This window comes from Stegodyphus dumicola, chromosome 5 (genome assembly GCF_044657685.1).
Source record: "Stegodyphus dumicola isolate Sdum_Otavi_A_Nest chromosome 5, ASM4465768v1".
NCBI classification, from domain to species: domain Eukaryota; kingdom Metazoa; phylum Arthropoda; class Arachnida; order Araneae; family Eresidae; genus Stegodyphus; species Stegodyphus dumicola.
This window is the reverse complement of record NC_140772.1, coordinates 171,606,485-171,625,559: the sequence shown is the minus strand read 5'-3', so window position 1 is coordinate 171,625,559 and position 19,075 is coordinate 171,606,485. Positions and strand designations below refer to the sequence as shown.

General features: G+C 35.4%; 1 protein-coding gene across 1 annotated transcript; it reads left to right on the top strand.

The window, feature by feature from the left end:
* The first annotated feature begins 17,422 nt into the window (after positions 1 to 17,422).
* Positions 17,423 to 18,583, top strand: LOC146997328 (uncharacterized protein F54H12.2-like). Its single transcript, XM_085817846.1, has one exon. The coding sequence runs from the start codon at positions 17,423 to 17,425 to the stop codon at positions 18,581 to 18,583; it is 1,161 nt and encodes a 386-aa protein (XP_085673972.1).
* Positions 18,584 to 19,075: the final 492 nt, after the last annotated feature.

Sequence of the window (19,075 nt, the reverse complement as noted above, 5' to 3'; positions counted from 1 at the left end):
TGAATTTTATATGTTTTTTCCGTGTATTCCGTTGAAATAGAAAGCTGTGCCCATTGGCGTTAACCTTTTTTCGCCAAGTCGTACGCGTTTTGATTTCATAAACAATTACTGCCTGCGATAAAAAAAGAAAAATGCTATTATTAGCATTAAATTATTGAGAAAAGATTGTGCGATATGTTTACTTTGTTAAAAAAAAAAAAAAGCTGAAGATCTTGATTCATGCAACATTGAACATAAACAGTTAAACAGCATTATTTTAAAAATCAGATTACTTTTATAAAGCTCAATGCTTTATCATTATTTTCTATAAAATCAATTAAAATAAAAATAATCTGGATTATAATTCTGTCTCATCTACGATGCTGTTAGAAATTTATTATAATTGAAAAAATGTGATGTGAAAAACTTATCATATTTTAAATAGTATTTAAAAAAAAAGGAGAGTGAGAGAATTTTTAACTGTAATATCGTTTTGATCCTAATAGTAAATACTGAGTTGAAGTTTGTTACCGTTTGATACATATTCAATATAAAATATTTGTCATAGTTAATAAGATGTATTGATCCCCGCCATGACATACACATGAGTGTGGAAATCAGTAATTAAGATTGCACTATTTTGTCCCAGTAATATAATCTCAAGAAAAGAGACTGCATTATTTTGTTCCAGTTATATAATCTCAAGAAAAGAGAGGCAATCAATGGCATAAATACATATAATACAATGTGATTTTCTTTTTCTCTTTAGGATGCAATGCATTAAAATTAAACGAGATTTCTTTTACCTTCTCAAATATTATAACAGTAGTGCAATTAATTTTTTAACGTTATTCAAAATTAAAGTTTCCATCTCAATTTTTTATTATTTATTTTAGATTTTCTTCCTAAAATTATTTAACCTAAACATCTTAAAGAATGGTGCAAATAATTTAAAGCGATTATTAAAGATATAGATAAAATATTCAGGAAAAAAGGGGTTAAGTTATATCTAAATATAATTGTAAAAAATAGAACAACCTAATTCGAGGCCGTTGTCTGCTGACTGCTAGCAGACGGAAATAAAAAGCACTACCTGCCATATCAAAAGCGGGCCAAACTGGCGATGAACAGCCTAAGCTATCACTCCCCAAGAGCATTAGTCACGTGGTATATGTTGGAGACACCCTAGCAGACGAATTCTCTGTGGGTGAGCCAAGGAGGTTAGAATAGAAGGAGGGAGAGTTCGCAGTTTCCTCCACTATCGGGGAATGAAACTCCATGGAACAAGCGGCGTCCATGTTTGTAACTTCAAAACATTGCATTACGGCAGTGAAACGTACGTTAAGCTGCTCCGTGCATGTATTTTCCACTAAAAATATGTAAAATTTATAATGAAATACTTCGCTATTGTTAGTTTTTTGTTTTAAAGTTACAAAGATGTATATCCGTAATTTATTACATACAGAAAATCATTAAGAAATATTTCGAAATCTAAATGCATGTGCATAACATTAAAGCCTTTAAAAATAATGTTTCTGCATATTTAAAGAATTTGTTTAGGTTTTATTAGCAACCTGTTGGGTGTACTTTCCAGTTTTTTCCTTTAAGAAGTGATATTTCTGATTTATTCACAATATTATAATTTATTAAAGAATCATTTAAAATATATTTAACCTGAAATTAATAGCAGATAATTAGTCTAAAAAATTAGTCACAGGTTGCATTTTTTTTTAATGAAAGTTTTAAATAGATTGTTTTCACAACCAACAACCTTATAACAACAAGAATATAAATATTAATAAAATAAAACAGATTTATGTGAATTCAGTGATTTCAGCTTATGCGCGTTTCATATTTATGAATCTCAAAGAAATTGTCTTGCATTAAGCTGAATTACAGAAATATGTCTATACCTATATTTTTGGACACATCTTTCCACATGTTCAGTTGTGTAAATATTTTACTTACTTTTATCGCTATATTGCCCACAAATTTGTAAATTTATGCAAAAAAAATTTGAACAACAGAAAAGTTAGTTTATCTTGATCAAATGCACAAATTATATTCTTAACAGTTCAAAAAACTTAAAAATGAATATTAAGTAATACATAAAGAAAAGTATTACTTTATTTAACACCTTTATAATTCATAAAAATAGTAACAATTGGTATCCTACTTTTCATGAAAATTATCAAACGAATTACCTAAAACGTTCAAATTATACAGTTTAAATCCTAGCATACATCATTGTATATTAAGGAACAAAGATACCAGCTATAAACAGAAACATTAAAATGTATTTAACATATTTTGATTATTTTTAAGTCCTTTTTTTTACATCTGAAAAGAAAACAGCATGACATTGTGATATTTTTTACCATAGTTATCAAATTACACACACACACAAAAAAAAAAAAAAAAAAAAAAAAATCAATACTTACGCGTGATAAGTAATCCAGGGAATCATTTTCGAAAATCTATTTGTGCATCCAAATACAACACAAACTAACATGCTTCAAAAAGAAAAGAAAAAAATATTGCAATTACAGACTTCCTTGCACAAGTCACAGCGATAACAGGAACATGGCCGCCAAGCTTCACCGTTTGAGTTGAACCTTCCCTCCTTCTATTCTAACCTCCTTGGGGTGAGCCGTCTACCTGTTATATGAAGTCGTTGGTATACGCTTACCTAAGCTAACTCTTCCTGTATTTAGTGGCAGTACTGAAGAATGGTTATGTTAGAGCAACATTCATTTTACTATCTCACCACCAGATGGCTGCACTATGCAGGAAGTAGTCTATTCACAGTTTTGAATATGGCTTGCCTGCTAGCATGAAATTGTGGGAAATAATAATAATAAATTATAAAATAATGATTAATTAGAAAGGAAAAATACTGGTTGATCGTAGATATTGCAAACTGATTTTTTAAAGTGTTTTTTGTAATTTTTGTTATTGTTTATTTGATTGCCTAAGTTCCTAATTTTTCTCTTGTGTTTTTTTTAACTGCAATTCAACTGTAACCTGATGTACTGATAACCATGTGCTCGACCGGCGTGTGTTTTGTTCACGTGCTGTCTTTGATGAAATTATTATTATTCAAATGGGCTAAGTAATATCTTATTTTTTTTTTATTCTCAATCCGTGGACATGTGAGCAAACGACGTGATATGCCCAAACATATTGTTTTCCATAGCACTTGTGGGAAAAGCTGATACTTTCCAGAATGAGCTGAACGCGTGTAACTGTATGTGGTGACCCTTAGGACTCTCTTCTGGAACATTTCGTTCATCATGCCTGACGTACAGCCTTCCATGGTCGAGGATAAGGCCGAGGCTAACAGAGTTAGCGTAAAGATACCTCCTTTCTGGGTTGACAAACCAGAAATCTGGTTCTACCAAGTTGAAGCCCAGTTCGCCATTAGCGGAATAACCAGCGAGGAGACGAAGTTCAACTACCTCGTGGCCCAGCTCGAACCACGATTTATTGCAAATATTTGGGACATAATAAAGGATGCTGGAACCAATAAATATTCTGCTGCTAAAGCGCGTTTGATGCAGATTTAAAGAAAGTGAAAATCTTAAAATCAAACGTCTCCTTACGGGGTTAGAACTGGGTGATATGAAACCCAGCCAACTACTGCGCAGAATGAGATCGCTCGGTGACACGGATGATATTTCCGACAAAGTGCTACGAACTGTTTGGCTTGAAAAAATGCCCGATGTCGTGAAACATGTGCTGATTGTAAGTGATGAGAACTTGGAAAAATTAGCTACGATGGCAGACAAAATATTAGAAATGCAACCACGAGCGGAACTTGCCAGTGTTAACAAGAATACCGTTCCTGTGGACGAGCTGTTAAATAAGATTTCTGCTTTAGAACTTCAAATAGCGAATATGACTGCTCGTAACTCCCGATCACGATATCGGAGTCCCAGTGGAAATCTCAGTACGAGTCGCAACAGATCTAAAAAAAGGTTCAGCCCAAATGGTAAATACTGCTATTATCACTTCAAGTTTGGCGAGAAGTGCTTCCCAGAAAAGTGCAAAGAACCGTGCAGCTGGAAACAATCGGAAAACATGAACCAGCAGTAGAATCGGCGGCAAGTCCTGCTGCAATGAGTCCCGATTGCCACAAATTCCGATTATTTGTGAAGGACAGAAAAACGAGTTTAAGGTTTTTAGTAGATAGCGGTGCTGACGTATCTCTCATTCCAGCAAATTTAAAAGCTGAAAAACCTTGCTCCTACACATTGTACGCAGCTAATGGAACTGAAATTCCAACTTTTGGATTAAAAACTTTAACTCTCGATCTAGGACTACGACGGCAGTTCCAGTGGCCTTTTGTGGTAGCCAAGGTAAGTAAAGGGATTATTGGTGCTGACTTTTTAAATAGATTTCACCTTCTAATTGATATTCACAAAAGAAAATTGATTGATGGTATTACCCGGTTATATGTCAATAGTGATATTTTGTCTATAACTGATGAGCACTGCATTAGCACTTTTGATCAGTCTTCAGAATTTTCTGATTTACTTAAATTATATCCAGATATCACAAAACCTAATATTTTGAGTACCACTGTTAAGCATGGTGTCCAGCATTACATTACTACCAAAGGACCACCTGTTCACTCTCGTGCACGACAACTAGATCCTGCAAAATTGGCATTAGCCAAGCAGGAATTCCAATTTATGTTGGACAATAATATAATTCGACCATCAAAATCTCAGTGGGCTAGTCCACTGCACCTAGTTAACAAGAAAGATGGCACGCTACGTCCCTGTGGTGATTATCGGCGATTAAACGAGCAAACTATTCCTGATCGATATCCCATCCCTCGAATAGAGGATTTCAACCTGATCTTGCAAAATAAAGTTATCTTTTCTAAAATTGATCTTGTCAAGGCTTATTATCAAATACCTATCACGGAAGAAGATAAGCCCAAAACTGCCATCATTACGCCATTTGGTTTATATGAATTCAATGTTATGAGTTTTGGCCTACGAAATGCCCCATCTACATTTCAACGTTTTATAAATGAGGTTTTTCATGGCCTGAACTTTTTATTTCCATATTTAGATGATGTGCTAGTGGCTTCCTCATCAAAAGAAGAACACAAAGAGCACCTTAAGTTAGTTTTTGAGAGGCTGAATACTTATGGTCTTCGTATTAACGTAGCAAAATCCATAATGGGTGTTGACCAAATAGAATTCTTGGGATACCTCATCACAGCCAAAGGATCACAACCTCTCCCTCGAAAGTTCAAGTGATCTTGGATTACAAGTTACCAAAAACCTTGCATGACCTACGTACATTTCTAGGCATGTTGAATTTTTACCGCAGGTATTTGAAAGATGCTGCAAAAACACAAGCACTGCTACATGAAATGCTGAAAGGTGCCAAAAAGAAAGACAGGAGGCCAGTTCCTTGGACAGATGATGCCATTAAACAATTTGAACAATGCAAAAGAGATCTAGCTGATGCTGCACTTCTGAGTTTCCCAACACCTGGACTTCCATTATCTTTGTACACAGATGCTTCAGATTGGACTGTAGACTCAGTATTACAGCAATATGAAGCTGGAAGTTGGAAGCCAATAGCCTTCTATTCCAAAAAATTAAACGAAACTCAAAAAGCGTACAGCACATATGATCTTGAGCTGTTAGGTGTGTACCTGTCCGTGAAACATTTTAAGTATATGTTGGAAGGCAGAGAATTTGTTATCCTGACAGATCACAAACCTTTAACATTTGCATTCAAACAGAAGAATGAAAAAGCTTCTCCAAGACAGCTACGTCAGCTTCAGTACATATCTCAATTCACCACAGACATCAAGCATGTTAGTGGGAAGGATAACACTGTCGCTGATGCTTTATCAAGAATCGAAGTAGTTTCTGCCATTGATTACGAGCAAATAGCTCAGGAACAGTGTACGGATAATGAATTTAAAGAATTGTGTACCAATAATACCTCATTGCATTTTAAGCCATATATCCTTTGGATATATGGCTTAAAATGCAAATATATGGAAAAACTTTATGGTGTGATGTGTCACAAAATAAAATTCGACCATACATCCCGCATAAGTTTCGAAGGATGATTTTCAATCAAATCCACAACTTGTCACATCCTGGCATAAAATCTACTGTCAAACAGGTAGCTGCCAGGTTTACGTGGCCAGGAATAAACAAACAAGTTAAGGAATGGGCTCAAGCATGTATAAATTGCCAAAAGGCTAAAGTGATTAGACACACTAAATCCAAATTTGCACAGCTTGAGGAACCAGATGTTAGATTTAGCGTCATACACATTGACATTGTTCGACAACTTCCACCATCAAATGGTCAAATGTATTGCTTAACCTGCATTGATAGGTTTACTTGTTGGATGGAAGCCATCCCTCTGCCAGACATTACTGCAGAAACAGTGAGCAAGGCCTTTTACGTAAACTGGATATGTAGATTTGGTGTACCAAGCAAAATAATCACAGACCAAGGGAGGCAGTTTGAATCCGAATTATTTCAGAATCTGGCCATAATATGTGGAGCCAAAGTTTTTCATACAACTCCTTACCACACCCAGAGCAATGGAAAAGTCGAACGTTTCCACAGAACACTAAAAGCAGCTATTAAAGCTCATAACAGTGTAAAATGGACTGATGTCATACCAACGGTGCTTTTGGGATTGAGATCAGCGATAAGGGAGGATACAAACCATTCCATAGCACAAATGGTTTATGGGACAAACATTCGACTTCCTGGTGAGTTCTTTCATGTACCTACTTTAAAAATTGAACCTGATACCTTTGCAAGCAGGCTTCAGGGATAGATGGACAGGTTGAAACCAATGAAAGTTCAGCATACAACAAAGCAGACTATCTTTGTTCATAAAGACCTCAGCTCCTGCTCTCATGTGTTCGTACGAATAGACAGAGTTAAAAAACCCCTGGAACCACCGTACGATGGACCTTTTCTTGTAGTGCAGAGACACGAAAAATATTTTGGTGTGTCAATTAAGGGAAAGCAAGTCAACATCTCAATTGACAGGCTTAAGCCTGCCTACTTGTTGAGTACAAATATCAATTATGATAATACACCTGCAATGTCAGTGGGCGACAAAAATACTGAAAGCTCAAAGTCACAAATCCCTCAGGTCATAACTAATGATAATAAACAAACAATGACTAGTCGCTGTGGTAGAAAAATAAAGCTACCTGTACGGTTCCAAGATTAAGATATGTATATATATATCATTGAAAAGTAATCACTTTATTTTTTAAATTTAGAATAATGCTTTGAAAATTATTTTCATGAATAGGTAAACATGTTCTCAAAGCTTAAAGTATTTTTATTACTGTACCTTATTGATATTGCATTTTATACCAGTAATATGTAAACATCTCAATGGTTAAAGTATTTTCTATTGTATGTCATTGATATTGAATTCTTTACTAGGAGATTTTTAGAAACAAAGTTATTCTGATAATTTTTATTAATTTTAGTGATTTGTCATGTTTGCAAAAGTTAAACCATATAGTATTGACTTCAGAATACACTTGACAGTTCTTTTACTGTTAGCAAACAAGATGTCAAATGTTGTTCTATTTAATGCATTTTTTTTCAGTTTCTCTTAAACACTTATTGTGTGAAAAAGGGCAAGACTTTAGTTTCCCTTCATAATTTATGGTTTAATAAGTTATCGGCATATGTTCTATGTATTACAAATGAAAATTGAGCACTTTTTTTTAAATAATTGATAAATTCTATATTTATCTGTTTCTATATTATATCAAAGTAATAGTTTTCATCACATTATATATTAGATAATTACCATATGATAGATAAAATAGTGATGTGTATTTATCATTTGCTATATGACTGTAATTGTTATATTCTATGCCTTATGAAGTATCGTAACTTATAGTTACTGGTGAGGGAGTGATGTTATATTAACATTCACTTTACTATCTCACCACCAGATGGCTGCACTATGCAGGAAGTAGTCTATTCACAGTTTTGAATATGGCTTGCCTGCTAGCATGAAATTGTGGGAAATAATAATAATAAATTATAAAATAATGATTAATTAGAAAGGAAAAATACTGGTTGATCGTAGATATTGCAAACTGATTTTTTAAAGTGTTTTTTGTAATTTTTGTTATTGTTTATTTGATTGCCTAAGTTCCTAATTTTTCTCTTGTGTTTTTTTTAACTGCAATTCAACTGTAACCTGATGTACTGATAACCATGTGCTCGACCGGCGTGTGTTTTGTTCACGTGCTGTCTTTGATGAAATTATTATTATTCAAATGGGCTGAGTAATATCTTATTTTTTTTTTATTCTCAATCCATGGACATGTGAGCAAACGACGTGATATGCCCAAACATATTATTTTCCATAGCACTTGTGGGAAAAGCTGATACTTTCCAGAATGAGCTGAACGCGTGTAACTATAGTTATCATTTTTTTTTATTTATTTAAAACGGCGATAGTGGATAATGACCGTTTATCAGGTGCACAAGAGCTACAATATTTAAAGGATTCTTTAAAAGGAGATGCTTTGCGGATTGTTCAAGCTTTAACTATTTGTGACAGGAATTTCGAAATAGCGTGGCATTTATTGTGTCAAAGATTTTCACATAAGAGAGAATTACTTTCATCGTTATTAAAGAAAATCTTGTATTTATCAAATTTACAATCTGAAATTCCTAGTCAGATATTAGCGTTAGTAGACACTGTAAGAGAGTGTGTATGTTCGTTTGAAAATCTAGGATTCAAAGTGGAGCAATTCGCGGATACTATTTTAATGTTAATAGTACAGTTTAAATTGGATTCTTCGACGAGAGGATGGTGGGAAAGAACATTAAAGAGTGAGGAAATACCAACACTTAATAATCTGCTAGAGTTCTTGAAATCTCATGCCAGAACCTTGCAAGCAGGTAAACCGCAAGGTGTTAAAAAACAAGTTACAAAAGACAAATTAACTTCATTGGCTTCAGAGATTCGCGCGCAGTGTACGTATTGTAACGCCGGTCATTCAGTTTTTAAATGTAATAAGTTTTTAAATTGGAATGTTCAGGAACGCGTTAATTTTATCAAGAGAAATAATGTTTGTTTTAATTGTTTGGTTTCAAATCATAAAGCTTTCGAGTGTAGAAGTACACATAAATGTAAAAAGTGCTTTAAAAATCATCACACACTACTGCATTTCGAAAAAGTTCAAAATGAACCAAAGGCACGTAAAGGAGTTGCGAACAGTTCGAATGAATTATCAGTGACGGCTAAGCCATTTTTCCCTGGGCCAGAACCTCGCGCTCAATCGGCTGGGTCACGGGAGAATATCGCAAGTTCTAGTCCAGTAATTAAATCTAGTGTTTCAGACTTTAATTTTCAGAGTGAAGTTTTATTATGTACGGCTGTTATTAAAGTGTTAGATTCATCGGGTGAATACCAATTGTGTAGAGCCCTCCTTGACCCTGGCAGTCAAGCAAGCCTGATTTCAGAAGATTGTGTACAAAGGCTAGGGTTAGCAAGAAGAAATGCCAAAGTTTTTATTTCATGTTTAGGGTCTTTGGATACGAAAACTGATGGAATTACGGAAATAAACTTCGTTCCGCATTTTCCGGCGAAAGTGTCATTTAAAACACCAGTATTTATCATCAATAGAATTATTGGAACTTTGCCGCATTTTACATTGGATAAGAAGTACGTTGAGGAATATAATGATTTAATGTTAGCAGATCCAACATTTTACAAAAGTGGGCCTGTTGATATACTTTTAGGCGTAGATATTGCCTTACCTCTTTTAAAGGGAGAAATAATTAAATGCGAAGAAGGTAAACCGGTAGCGTAATGGCAGACCGCACATTGAGTTGGACAATGTTAAGCAAATTTCGCTTACTGCGCATGCTTGATGGTGTACCTTTGGCGCGGGGAGAAATATTGGCGACTAGGCAACCCTACGCTAGCTTATTCGTGATCACCATGGCTGTCGAGTGTGTTCGAATGATGTTTACAACTGTAATGTTGTGGAACTTTGCTTATTAGTTATTTTAACGTCCATACCGATTGCACTTGCTTATTTTTCTAATATATATTTCATGGTAATTTGTCAATAACAGTGCATTTAATATTTGTTAACATATGTTCGTAATAATTCGTTATTTAAATGTAATTTGTTTACATGTTATAATTCAGTAATTGTAAACTGGAGTATTTCGCTTAGTTTGTTAGCGTATATTCGCGCTTTTATTTTCTCATTTCAAAGAATTTAATAACTAGCATTAAGGAATTGTAAAATTTCTTCAGTGTTATTTGCAAGCACTTGTTATATTCCTCAGTGTTTCTTTATGTATGTACGAATGGAACGTACGGTAAATCCTGAATTGTTTTTATTGCTTAAAAGTATAATGAATAAATTTTAAACTAATATATCCTAAATTTCAGTCTTTTTCTGAACGAAAATTTGTACAGTTCCAAAGGAATGTGCAGAATTTCATAGGTATTATATTTTACATTTTGAATGCAAACACTCCTTCACATTACTTCGCAATAATTTCAGCTTTCTAGTTGTTTGAGCAGTACAACAAAAAATATTATTTTAACACAGTAATTAATTTACATTATACTCTACGAAGATTTAAACGCCAGATTTGTTTACAATCAGATGGCGGTACATCTAGCATATACCGTATTTATCTTCTTTTCAAATCGCGCCAACACAGTAATTACGGCAAATTGTTTTCTGGGCATGCGCAGTATGCGACATTCGTTTAACACTGTTCAACTCAATGTGCGGTCTGCCATTACGCAAACCGGTAGCTTCTCGTTCTGAACTAGGATGGATTATTTCAGGTAGTGTGAATAATTCAACAGAAATTAATCGTACTATCTATGTTAATAATATACAAGTGGAAACTGATCAGATGCTGTCTGACTTTTGGAAATTGGATGCTGTACCTACGTTTGACATGCTTACTAAATCGGAGAGAGCATGTGAAGATTATTTCAAATCTACATATACGAGAGAGGAAAGTGGGGTATATACTGTGAAATTACCGTTTCACTGTCCGCCTTCTCAGCTTGGAGATTCCAGACAATTAGCTATGCGTAGATTCCAATCTTTAGAAAATTCACTTCTAAAAAGGCCTCAGATATATGAACAGTATAAGGATTTCATGAGGGAATACCTTGAGCTGAGACATATGGAGGGAGTGCCTGAGGGAGAGATTCGTATTGACTCTACGTATTACATGCCTCATCATGCCGTATTAAAGGAATCAAGTACTACGACTAAACTGAGAGTTGTTTTCGATGCTTCAGCTAAAACGACATCGGGTCTTTCATTGAATGATAATTTGATGGTTGGGCCAAGAGTTCAGCAAGAGCTGTTTCCAATTCTTCTACGGTTTAGAACTCACAAAATTGCAGTATGTGCCGATGTAGAGAAGATGTTCAGACAAGTTCGTGTCCACCCAGAAGATACAAATTGGCAACGAATGCTTTGGAGGGATAGTCCTAGTGAGTCCTTGAGTACATTTAGATTAGTGACAGTTACATATGGGACTGCCTGTGCGCCATATTTGTCTACTAGAGTAATGAAACAACTTGCATTAGATGAACAAGTGAGATTTCCTTTAGCATCAAAAATTGCCCTTCGTGATTTTTATGTTGATGATTTGCTTTCAGGGTATTAAGTGAAGAGGAAGCGAATGTTCTAGTTCAGCAGTTGAATGAAATAATGAAAAGGGGTGGATTTCGCTTAAGGAAGTGGATTTCAAACAGTTCAGCTATTTTAGAGAATATTCCCGAGTGCTTACGAGAATCCAGTATTTCTCTTGTAATAAACAGTGACAAGAAAGTAAAAGTATTGGGAATTAATTGGAACAACTCTAGTGATACGTTTCATTTTTCGGTATGCATAGGTGATAAAGAGTTTACTAAGAGTACTATTTTATCAGAAGTAGTCAAAATCTTTGATCCAATGGGATGGTTAGCGCCAACAATAATATACTCGAAAATATTATTACAAGAGTTATGGAACTTACAGCTGGGTTGGGATGAACTCGTTGATAAGAGAATAAGTAGAAAATGGAAGCGTTTCTATCTAGAATTGCCCTTACTTTCAAGCTTACAATTTCCGAGGTATGTCTTGAGTCCGAAGGCAGTAGTTATAGATATCCATGCTTTCTGCGACGCTTCAGAAAAGGCTTATTGTGCAGTTATCTATCTCCGAACAATCAACCTTGATTCGTCAGTCAAAGTCAGCCTTCTGACATCGAAACCAGAGTAGCGCCCTTAAAAACCCAGTCTCTTCCGAGACTAGAGTTGTGTGCTGCGTTACTTTTAACCAACCTCTTACATGCAGTATTATTATGCATAGAACTGCCTATTAACAATATTTACGCATGGACAGACTCGCGGGTTACATTGGCATTGGTTTCGTCCGAACCTCGCCGTTGGCTACCTTTTGTGGCAAATCGAGTTTCAAAAATCCAGGAAGCTGTTCCAGGTATTCAATGGAAGTATGTTGCTGGGAAAGAAAATCCTGCAGACTGTGGGACCAGAGGTTTTATTCCATCAGAATTCTTACAATGTGAGTTATGGATGAAGGGACCGCAGTGGTTAAACGAATCCCTAATTCATGTACAGCAAAATTCAAGTGTAGAATTAGAGGGTGAGGTTATGTTGAAGGAATTGAAAAAGAATTTCAGTTCAAATGTTTCCAAATTTGAAGAGCCTAGTGTGTTTTCAAGATTTTCATCATGGTTAAAGTTATGCCGAGTGTTAGCGTGGTGTTTAAGATTCAGAAATAATTGTAGTAAGTTACCTACAGAGCGTATAAAGGGTTATTTATCTACTGAAGAATTCTGTGAAGTTACTTCTATGATTGTTAGGATTGTGCAGAGAGCCGAATTTCCAGAAGAATTATTCTGTTTAGACTCTGGTAAACCCTTGAAGACATCAAGTAAATTACTGTCTTTAAGTCCTTTCTTGGATTCCGCGGGAGTAATGCGTGTAGGCGGAAGGCTCAGAAACTACAGTTTCAAATAATCAGAAACATCCTATGATTTTACCTAAGAATCACAATATTACGCGTTTAATTATTAAGCATTATCATGACATGTATCTTCACGCAGGTACGCAGCTACTCACTTCTGTCATATGACATAGATTTTGGATTGTGAATGCTAGAGATATTATAAGAAAGTGTATAAACCAATGTGTTATCTGCCATAGAGTTAGAGCGCAAACTGCAACTCAGCTAATGGCAGATTTACCCGCTTCAAGAGTTACTCAAAGTAGAGCTTTTTCTCGTGTAGGAATTGATTTAGCAGGACCATTTAACGTTAAATATCGTCCGTCCTGGTAGAAGAGTCAAAATCTTTAAGTGTTACGTATGTCTATTTATTTGTTTTACTACAAGAGCAATACACTTAGAATTAGTTGGAGATCTTTCAACAAAATCATTCCTCGCGACACTTAAGCGGTTTATAGCTCGTAGAGGCAAACCGTGTGAAATTCACAGTGATTGTGCAACGAATTTAATAGGAGCTAATAAAGAATTAAGAAAAGCCTTTTTTATTGTTCAACGTGATGAACAGCTACAGGGTTATATTTCTTCAGAATATATTAAATGGTTATTTAATCCTCCCTCTGCCCCTCATTTTGGAGGGCTTTGGGAAGCGGGTATCAAGTCTATGAAACATCACTTAAAAGGATGTTTAGGAACACTTATTTTAACATACGAGGAATTTTTGACATTAATAACCCAAATTGAATCCTGTCTTAATTCTAGGCCTTTGGTACCAGCTTCAAGTGATTGTAGTGACTTGGAGGCGATAACACCAGGACACTTTTTAACCAGAGCGGCCTTAAGCGCTATTCCAGAATCTAACCAAATTCAAGAAACCATGAGCTGCAGTGACCGTTGGAGGAACGTGCAAAGGTTATTTCAACATTTCTGGAATAGATGGAGCAGTGAGTATTTATCTAGATTGCAGCAGAGACCCAAGTGGTGCAAGTTACAACAAGATCTGAAGATTGGTGATATGGTTCTTATTAAGAACGAAAATCTACCTCCGCTACGTTGGAAATTATGTAGAATTATTAAAGTGTATCCTGGTCTGGATGATAAAGTGGTGAGTTCGAGTGGTGAGTTTACGCACGTCTAATGGTGAAATAAAACGACCTATAGCAAAGCTATGTGCTTTGCCATTTAATTCCTGATTTAGAGACTTTAATTTTTATTTTTCAGGTTTATGCAGTTCAACAGTTTAAATTTATTGTTTGAACCCCCTTGGGACTTCAAGGCTGGGGGTATGTTCGATGTTATGCAAATTGTATTTCTTTTTTTGTACCGAGGAGCGGCGCAGACGCAAATTTGTTAGGTTTTTAAAGCTCGCGTTTAGAGCTTTGAGGTTGCTGTGAATTACTGGAGTTTCAACTAAGCAGAGGTTCTTCTGAGTTTGTGTTTGGTAAGCCGCCACTGAAGTCGGAGTTTGTGTGGTCTTCGCCGTTCCTCAACTAACTTACTATTTGAAAGTCAATAAAAAAGTTTCGGTCAACGTTATGACTCTGAGGTTTTTTGGGTTCTATACTGAAGTAATATCAAGTCAATTTACAGTCCACTATTTTTAAACAACGGAACGTACATATAGTAATTTTTTGTTAAAAAATGTTTAGGGCATTAATACTGTCTCATGTTAATTGGAATGAAAATTTAGAGTGTTAAACATTCCAAAGTCTGAAAAGCACATAAAAGTTAAAAGAACACATAAAAGTAATCAGAGCACATAAAAGTTAAAAGAAAATATATATATATATATATCTACAGGGTTTGAAAATAAATTAAATTTAAATAATTCTCTTGCGCCGTTGCTGCAAGGAATGAAATTTGAATTTGACAAACATTTTCTATTCGTAAAAAGTAAAGTTAATTAAATTTAAATGAAATTTAATGCAAACAAATAAATGATTAATTATTGCTGCGAACTAATATATAATATCATTTAAATTCTGAGAGCATATGTAAATCAAAGCAAGTATCAAAATCCATGAATAAATATATAATTCCAAAAATTTATTTAGCCTATCATGATTTTAAGGTATATTTTGAGAAAACTATAAATAACACATTGCCGTGATCGTGCCGATTCGTATTACTGTGTCGAATAATCGTATTTCCTGCTGCAATGAAGAAAACGTATCAAGATCCGGAACAAGTAGCAAGTTATGGAGGTTTGGATGCCTTATATCGTGCTGCGCAAGGCAAAATATCGAAGAAAACGATCCAGAAATGGTTGGAAAGTGTAGATGCTTACACACTTCACAAACCCCTTCGCCACAGATTTCCCACGAATCGCGTCATAGTTTATAGTAAAGATAGCGAATGGCAAGCTGACTTAGTGGATGTGTCGCATTTACATAAGCATAATGATGGTTTCCGATACATTTTAACATGTATAGACATTTTATCAAAATTTGCTTGCGCGATTCCGCTCAAACAGAAGCGAGGAGAAGATGTGATAAAGGCTTTTACTGAAATTTTCACGGACCGTAAACTGAAAATGTTGCAAACAGATCAGGGAACAGAATTTAAAAATTTGAGATTTCAAAGATTTTTGAAAGAACATAATGTACGATTTTTCACAACGTTTAATTCTACAAAAGCTTCTGTAGTGGAAAGATTTAACCGCACTTTAAAAACTAAAATGTGGAAGTACTTTACAAGTCACAATACTTTCAAATATATCGATGTGTTAGATAAATTAATGAAAAGTTATAACACTTATCATTCGAGTATTAAAAGAGCTCCTGCAGAGGTGAATGATGAAAATGAGTCAGAGGTATGGTTTACATTGTACAAAAACTTAGAAGAAGCGAAATCCGCACACTGTGTTTTCAATGTAAAAGATGTTGTTCGCGTCTCGAAACGTAAATTATTATTTGAGAAAGGGTATGAAACTAACTGGACTGAAGAACTGTTTATAGTGACGGAATGTATTAAAAGACGAAATCCATTTGTTCATAAAATTAAAGATTTATTAGGAGAACCGATACAAGGTACGTTTTATGCTCAAGAACTTCAAAAAGTGAAACTTAAAGAGAAATTTCCCGTGGAGAAAATTTTAAAGAAGCGTACGCGGAGAGGTTATATAGAGTATTTAGTTAAATTTCGCGGCTATCCGTCTAAATTTGATGATTGGCTCCCTGCATCTAACTTATTCCCAATATAAAAAGCGAAAGCCTGTGTATATCCCACTCAGTTTCCGCCATGAGTTTCTATGTGACGTTGCCGAGCGATAGCTCTATGAGTTATTTTCCTGAAAACAAAATATCTCATTATATTACTCGCTTGCCTGTACCCATTGAATTGCAGGGAGAGTGGGAAGTTTCTGTAGTTGAATTCCTTTACCCTCACACTTGGTATAATATAAATGCCAGTAATAATTTAATTGGATTTGATTTAAATGACGGTAAAATAATCGGGAGAAGGATCCCTCCAGGTTTTTATGACAATGTAGAAGACATTTTAAAGGCGATTCAAATTGATGAAATGCTTAATAAAATTTCATTTACTTTCAATACTGTAACAAAGCATGTTAGTGTAAGAGCTAAAAATGGAGCTCGCCTACTATTACAGGATGGATTATGTCAAATGCTAGGTTTTGAGCCTATGGTCATTTCTTATACGGAAGTGGATACTGATGTAACGGTAGTTAGTCCTTACATAGCTGACCCATGTTGTACTTACCGCGTTTTGTTTCTTTATACAGATGTTGTGAAACCACAGATCGTGGGTGATGTTTTAGCCCCTCTCCTTCGAATCGTCAAAGTCACAGGAAATGATGGAGAAGTCGTCTGTGAACAATATGATAGACATCACTACTTACCTGTTAACCGAAAAATTATAGAGACGATTGAAATTGTTATAAGAACGCACATAGGCGAATTGACGCCATTTGAGCGCGGACGTTCATACGTGAAACTTCACTTTCGCCAAAAGTACTTGTCATAATGTATGTACCGTACCAGTGTTGTCAGAAATCTTTTGAGGATTACTACTTGCAGCAAACAGGAGATGGACTTAATTTTTACCAAGGTGTACCTCACCAGAAGGGATATGGTTTGGGCGGCTTATTTAGATCATATTTTCGAGCAGCAGTTCCTCTTTTCAAGTCGGGCGCTAAAGCAGTTGGTAAACAAATGCTACAAACAGGACTAAACGTATTAAATGATGTATCTCAGGGAAATAATGTGAAACATTCGGTCAATAAACGTTTCAAAGAAGCGGGGCGCGAACATACCGACAAAGCCGCTCTAAAAGTAAAAAACATGACTGGTTCTGGAAGAAATAAAAAGAGAAGACCTGCTAGAAAATCAGTCATTTCACGTCGAACAAACAAGGTGAGAGCATCACCCGATATTTTTTCTTAAGATGACTTCGTTTATTCGTAAAGATTCTCCAGCTTGTGTGAAATCAGAATTGGATTTGTTTCTAATACCTCCTACACAAACGGCTATCGAAAAAGGACAGTATGTTGAATATCACCTTCTCTCGAATATACGTGACGGTGGTCCAGTCGAATTTAACATTTCGGGTACTGGCGAAGACTATCTTGACTTAAGTTCATCGTATATTTATGTTAAAGTTAAAATCGTGAAAGCAAATGAATCTACCTTAACAATCAAGGATTATGTATCCCCTGTGAATTTATTTTTACATGCATTATTCTCACAAGTAGATGTGAGTTTGAACGAAAGAATCATATCAGCTTCTACGAATACGTATCCTTACCGTGCTTACATTGAAACATTACTGAACTATGGAGAAGATGCCAAGAAACGTTTACTCACCTGTGAATGCTTCTACAAAGATACCTGTCTCACCGAAGTGAATCCATTGGAGGATAAACCGAACGAAGGTCTGAAAAAACGATTAGAACTCATCAAAGGCAGTAACACTCTGGATATGATTGGTCAACTTCACTGTGATATTTTTCAGCAAAACAGACTTTTACTCAATTTAGTAGATGTCAAGATCATCTTACAACGCAACAAAGCACCCTTCCGTTTAGTGTCACCCGAAGAAAAAGCAGATGATAATGTTATTCTCGAACATGCTTCCATGTTTATTAGAAAAGTGAAAGTGAGTCCAGGGGTCTCTCTAGGCCATGCGAAAGCACTAGAAAAAAGTACTGCCAAATATCCCATTGACCGAATCTTATGTAAAACATATTCCGTTTCACAAGGAAGTTGGTCATTTCTTCAAGATAATGTTTTCTTGGGTGTTATGCCGAAACGTGTGATCATCACCTGTCTCTACAATGCAGCTATGAACGGACAGTACAAATCCAATCCATTCGTATTTCATCATTATAACGTGACCTTTTTATCCGTGTATATCGACGGACACCCTATACCGGGCAAACCACTGGAGCTGGATTTTGATTCGAACAATTACATAAGAGCTTATCATAGTCTGTTTTCAAGATTTAATCGAGACAAAGGGATTTATTTATCAAGAGATGATTTTTCTGCGGGTTATGCCTTATATGCATTTGATTTGACACTAGATTGTGCAACGATTCTCATCTGAACCTACAGCAACAAGGCAATTTACGAGTAGAATTAAAGTTTTCGAAAGCTCTGACTGAAACTATTTCGGTACTTATTTATGCTGAATTTGAAAACGTGATTGAGATAAACAAATCTCGGCACGTATTATGTGATTTCACAAATTAAATATGAATACAATTCAACTGCATCGCATCCTGTTCTCGAATATTTTTACGCGAGATGCCTTTTTAGGGGTGTTTCCGAGCGATCACTTACCTCATATTGTGATTGAGAACTATCCATCGTGTTTCATCGCTAATGTGGATTCGACAGAAGAACCTGGAAGTCATTGGTTGGCCTTCTATATTCCATCACCCCTGCAAATGGAGTTTTTCGATTCTTATGGTCACCCTCCCTCAACATTTTTAGGAGAAATTTCGGATTTCGCCTCGAGATATGCTCAAGTGGAATATAACCCCATACTTAAGACACAATAACACGCCGAATAAATACTGATTCAGAAGTCAAACAA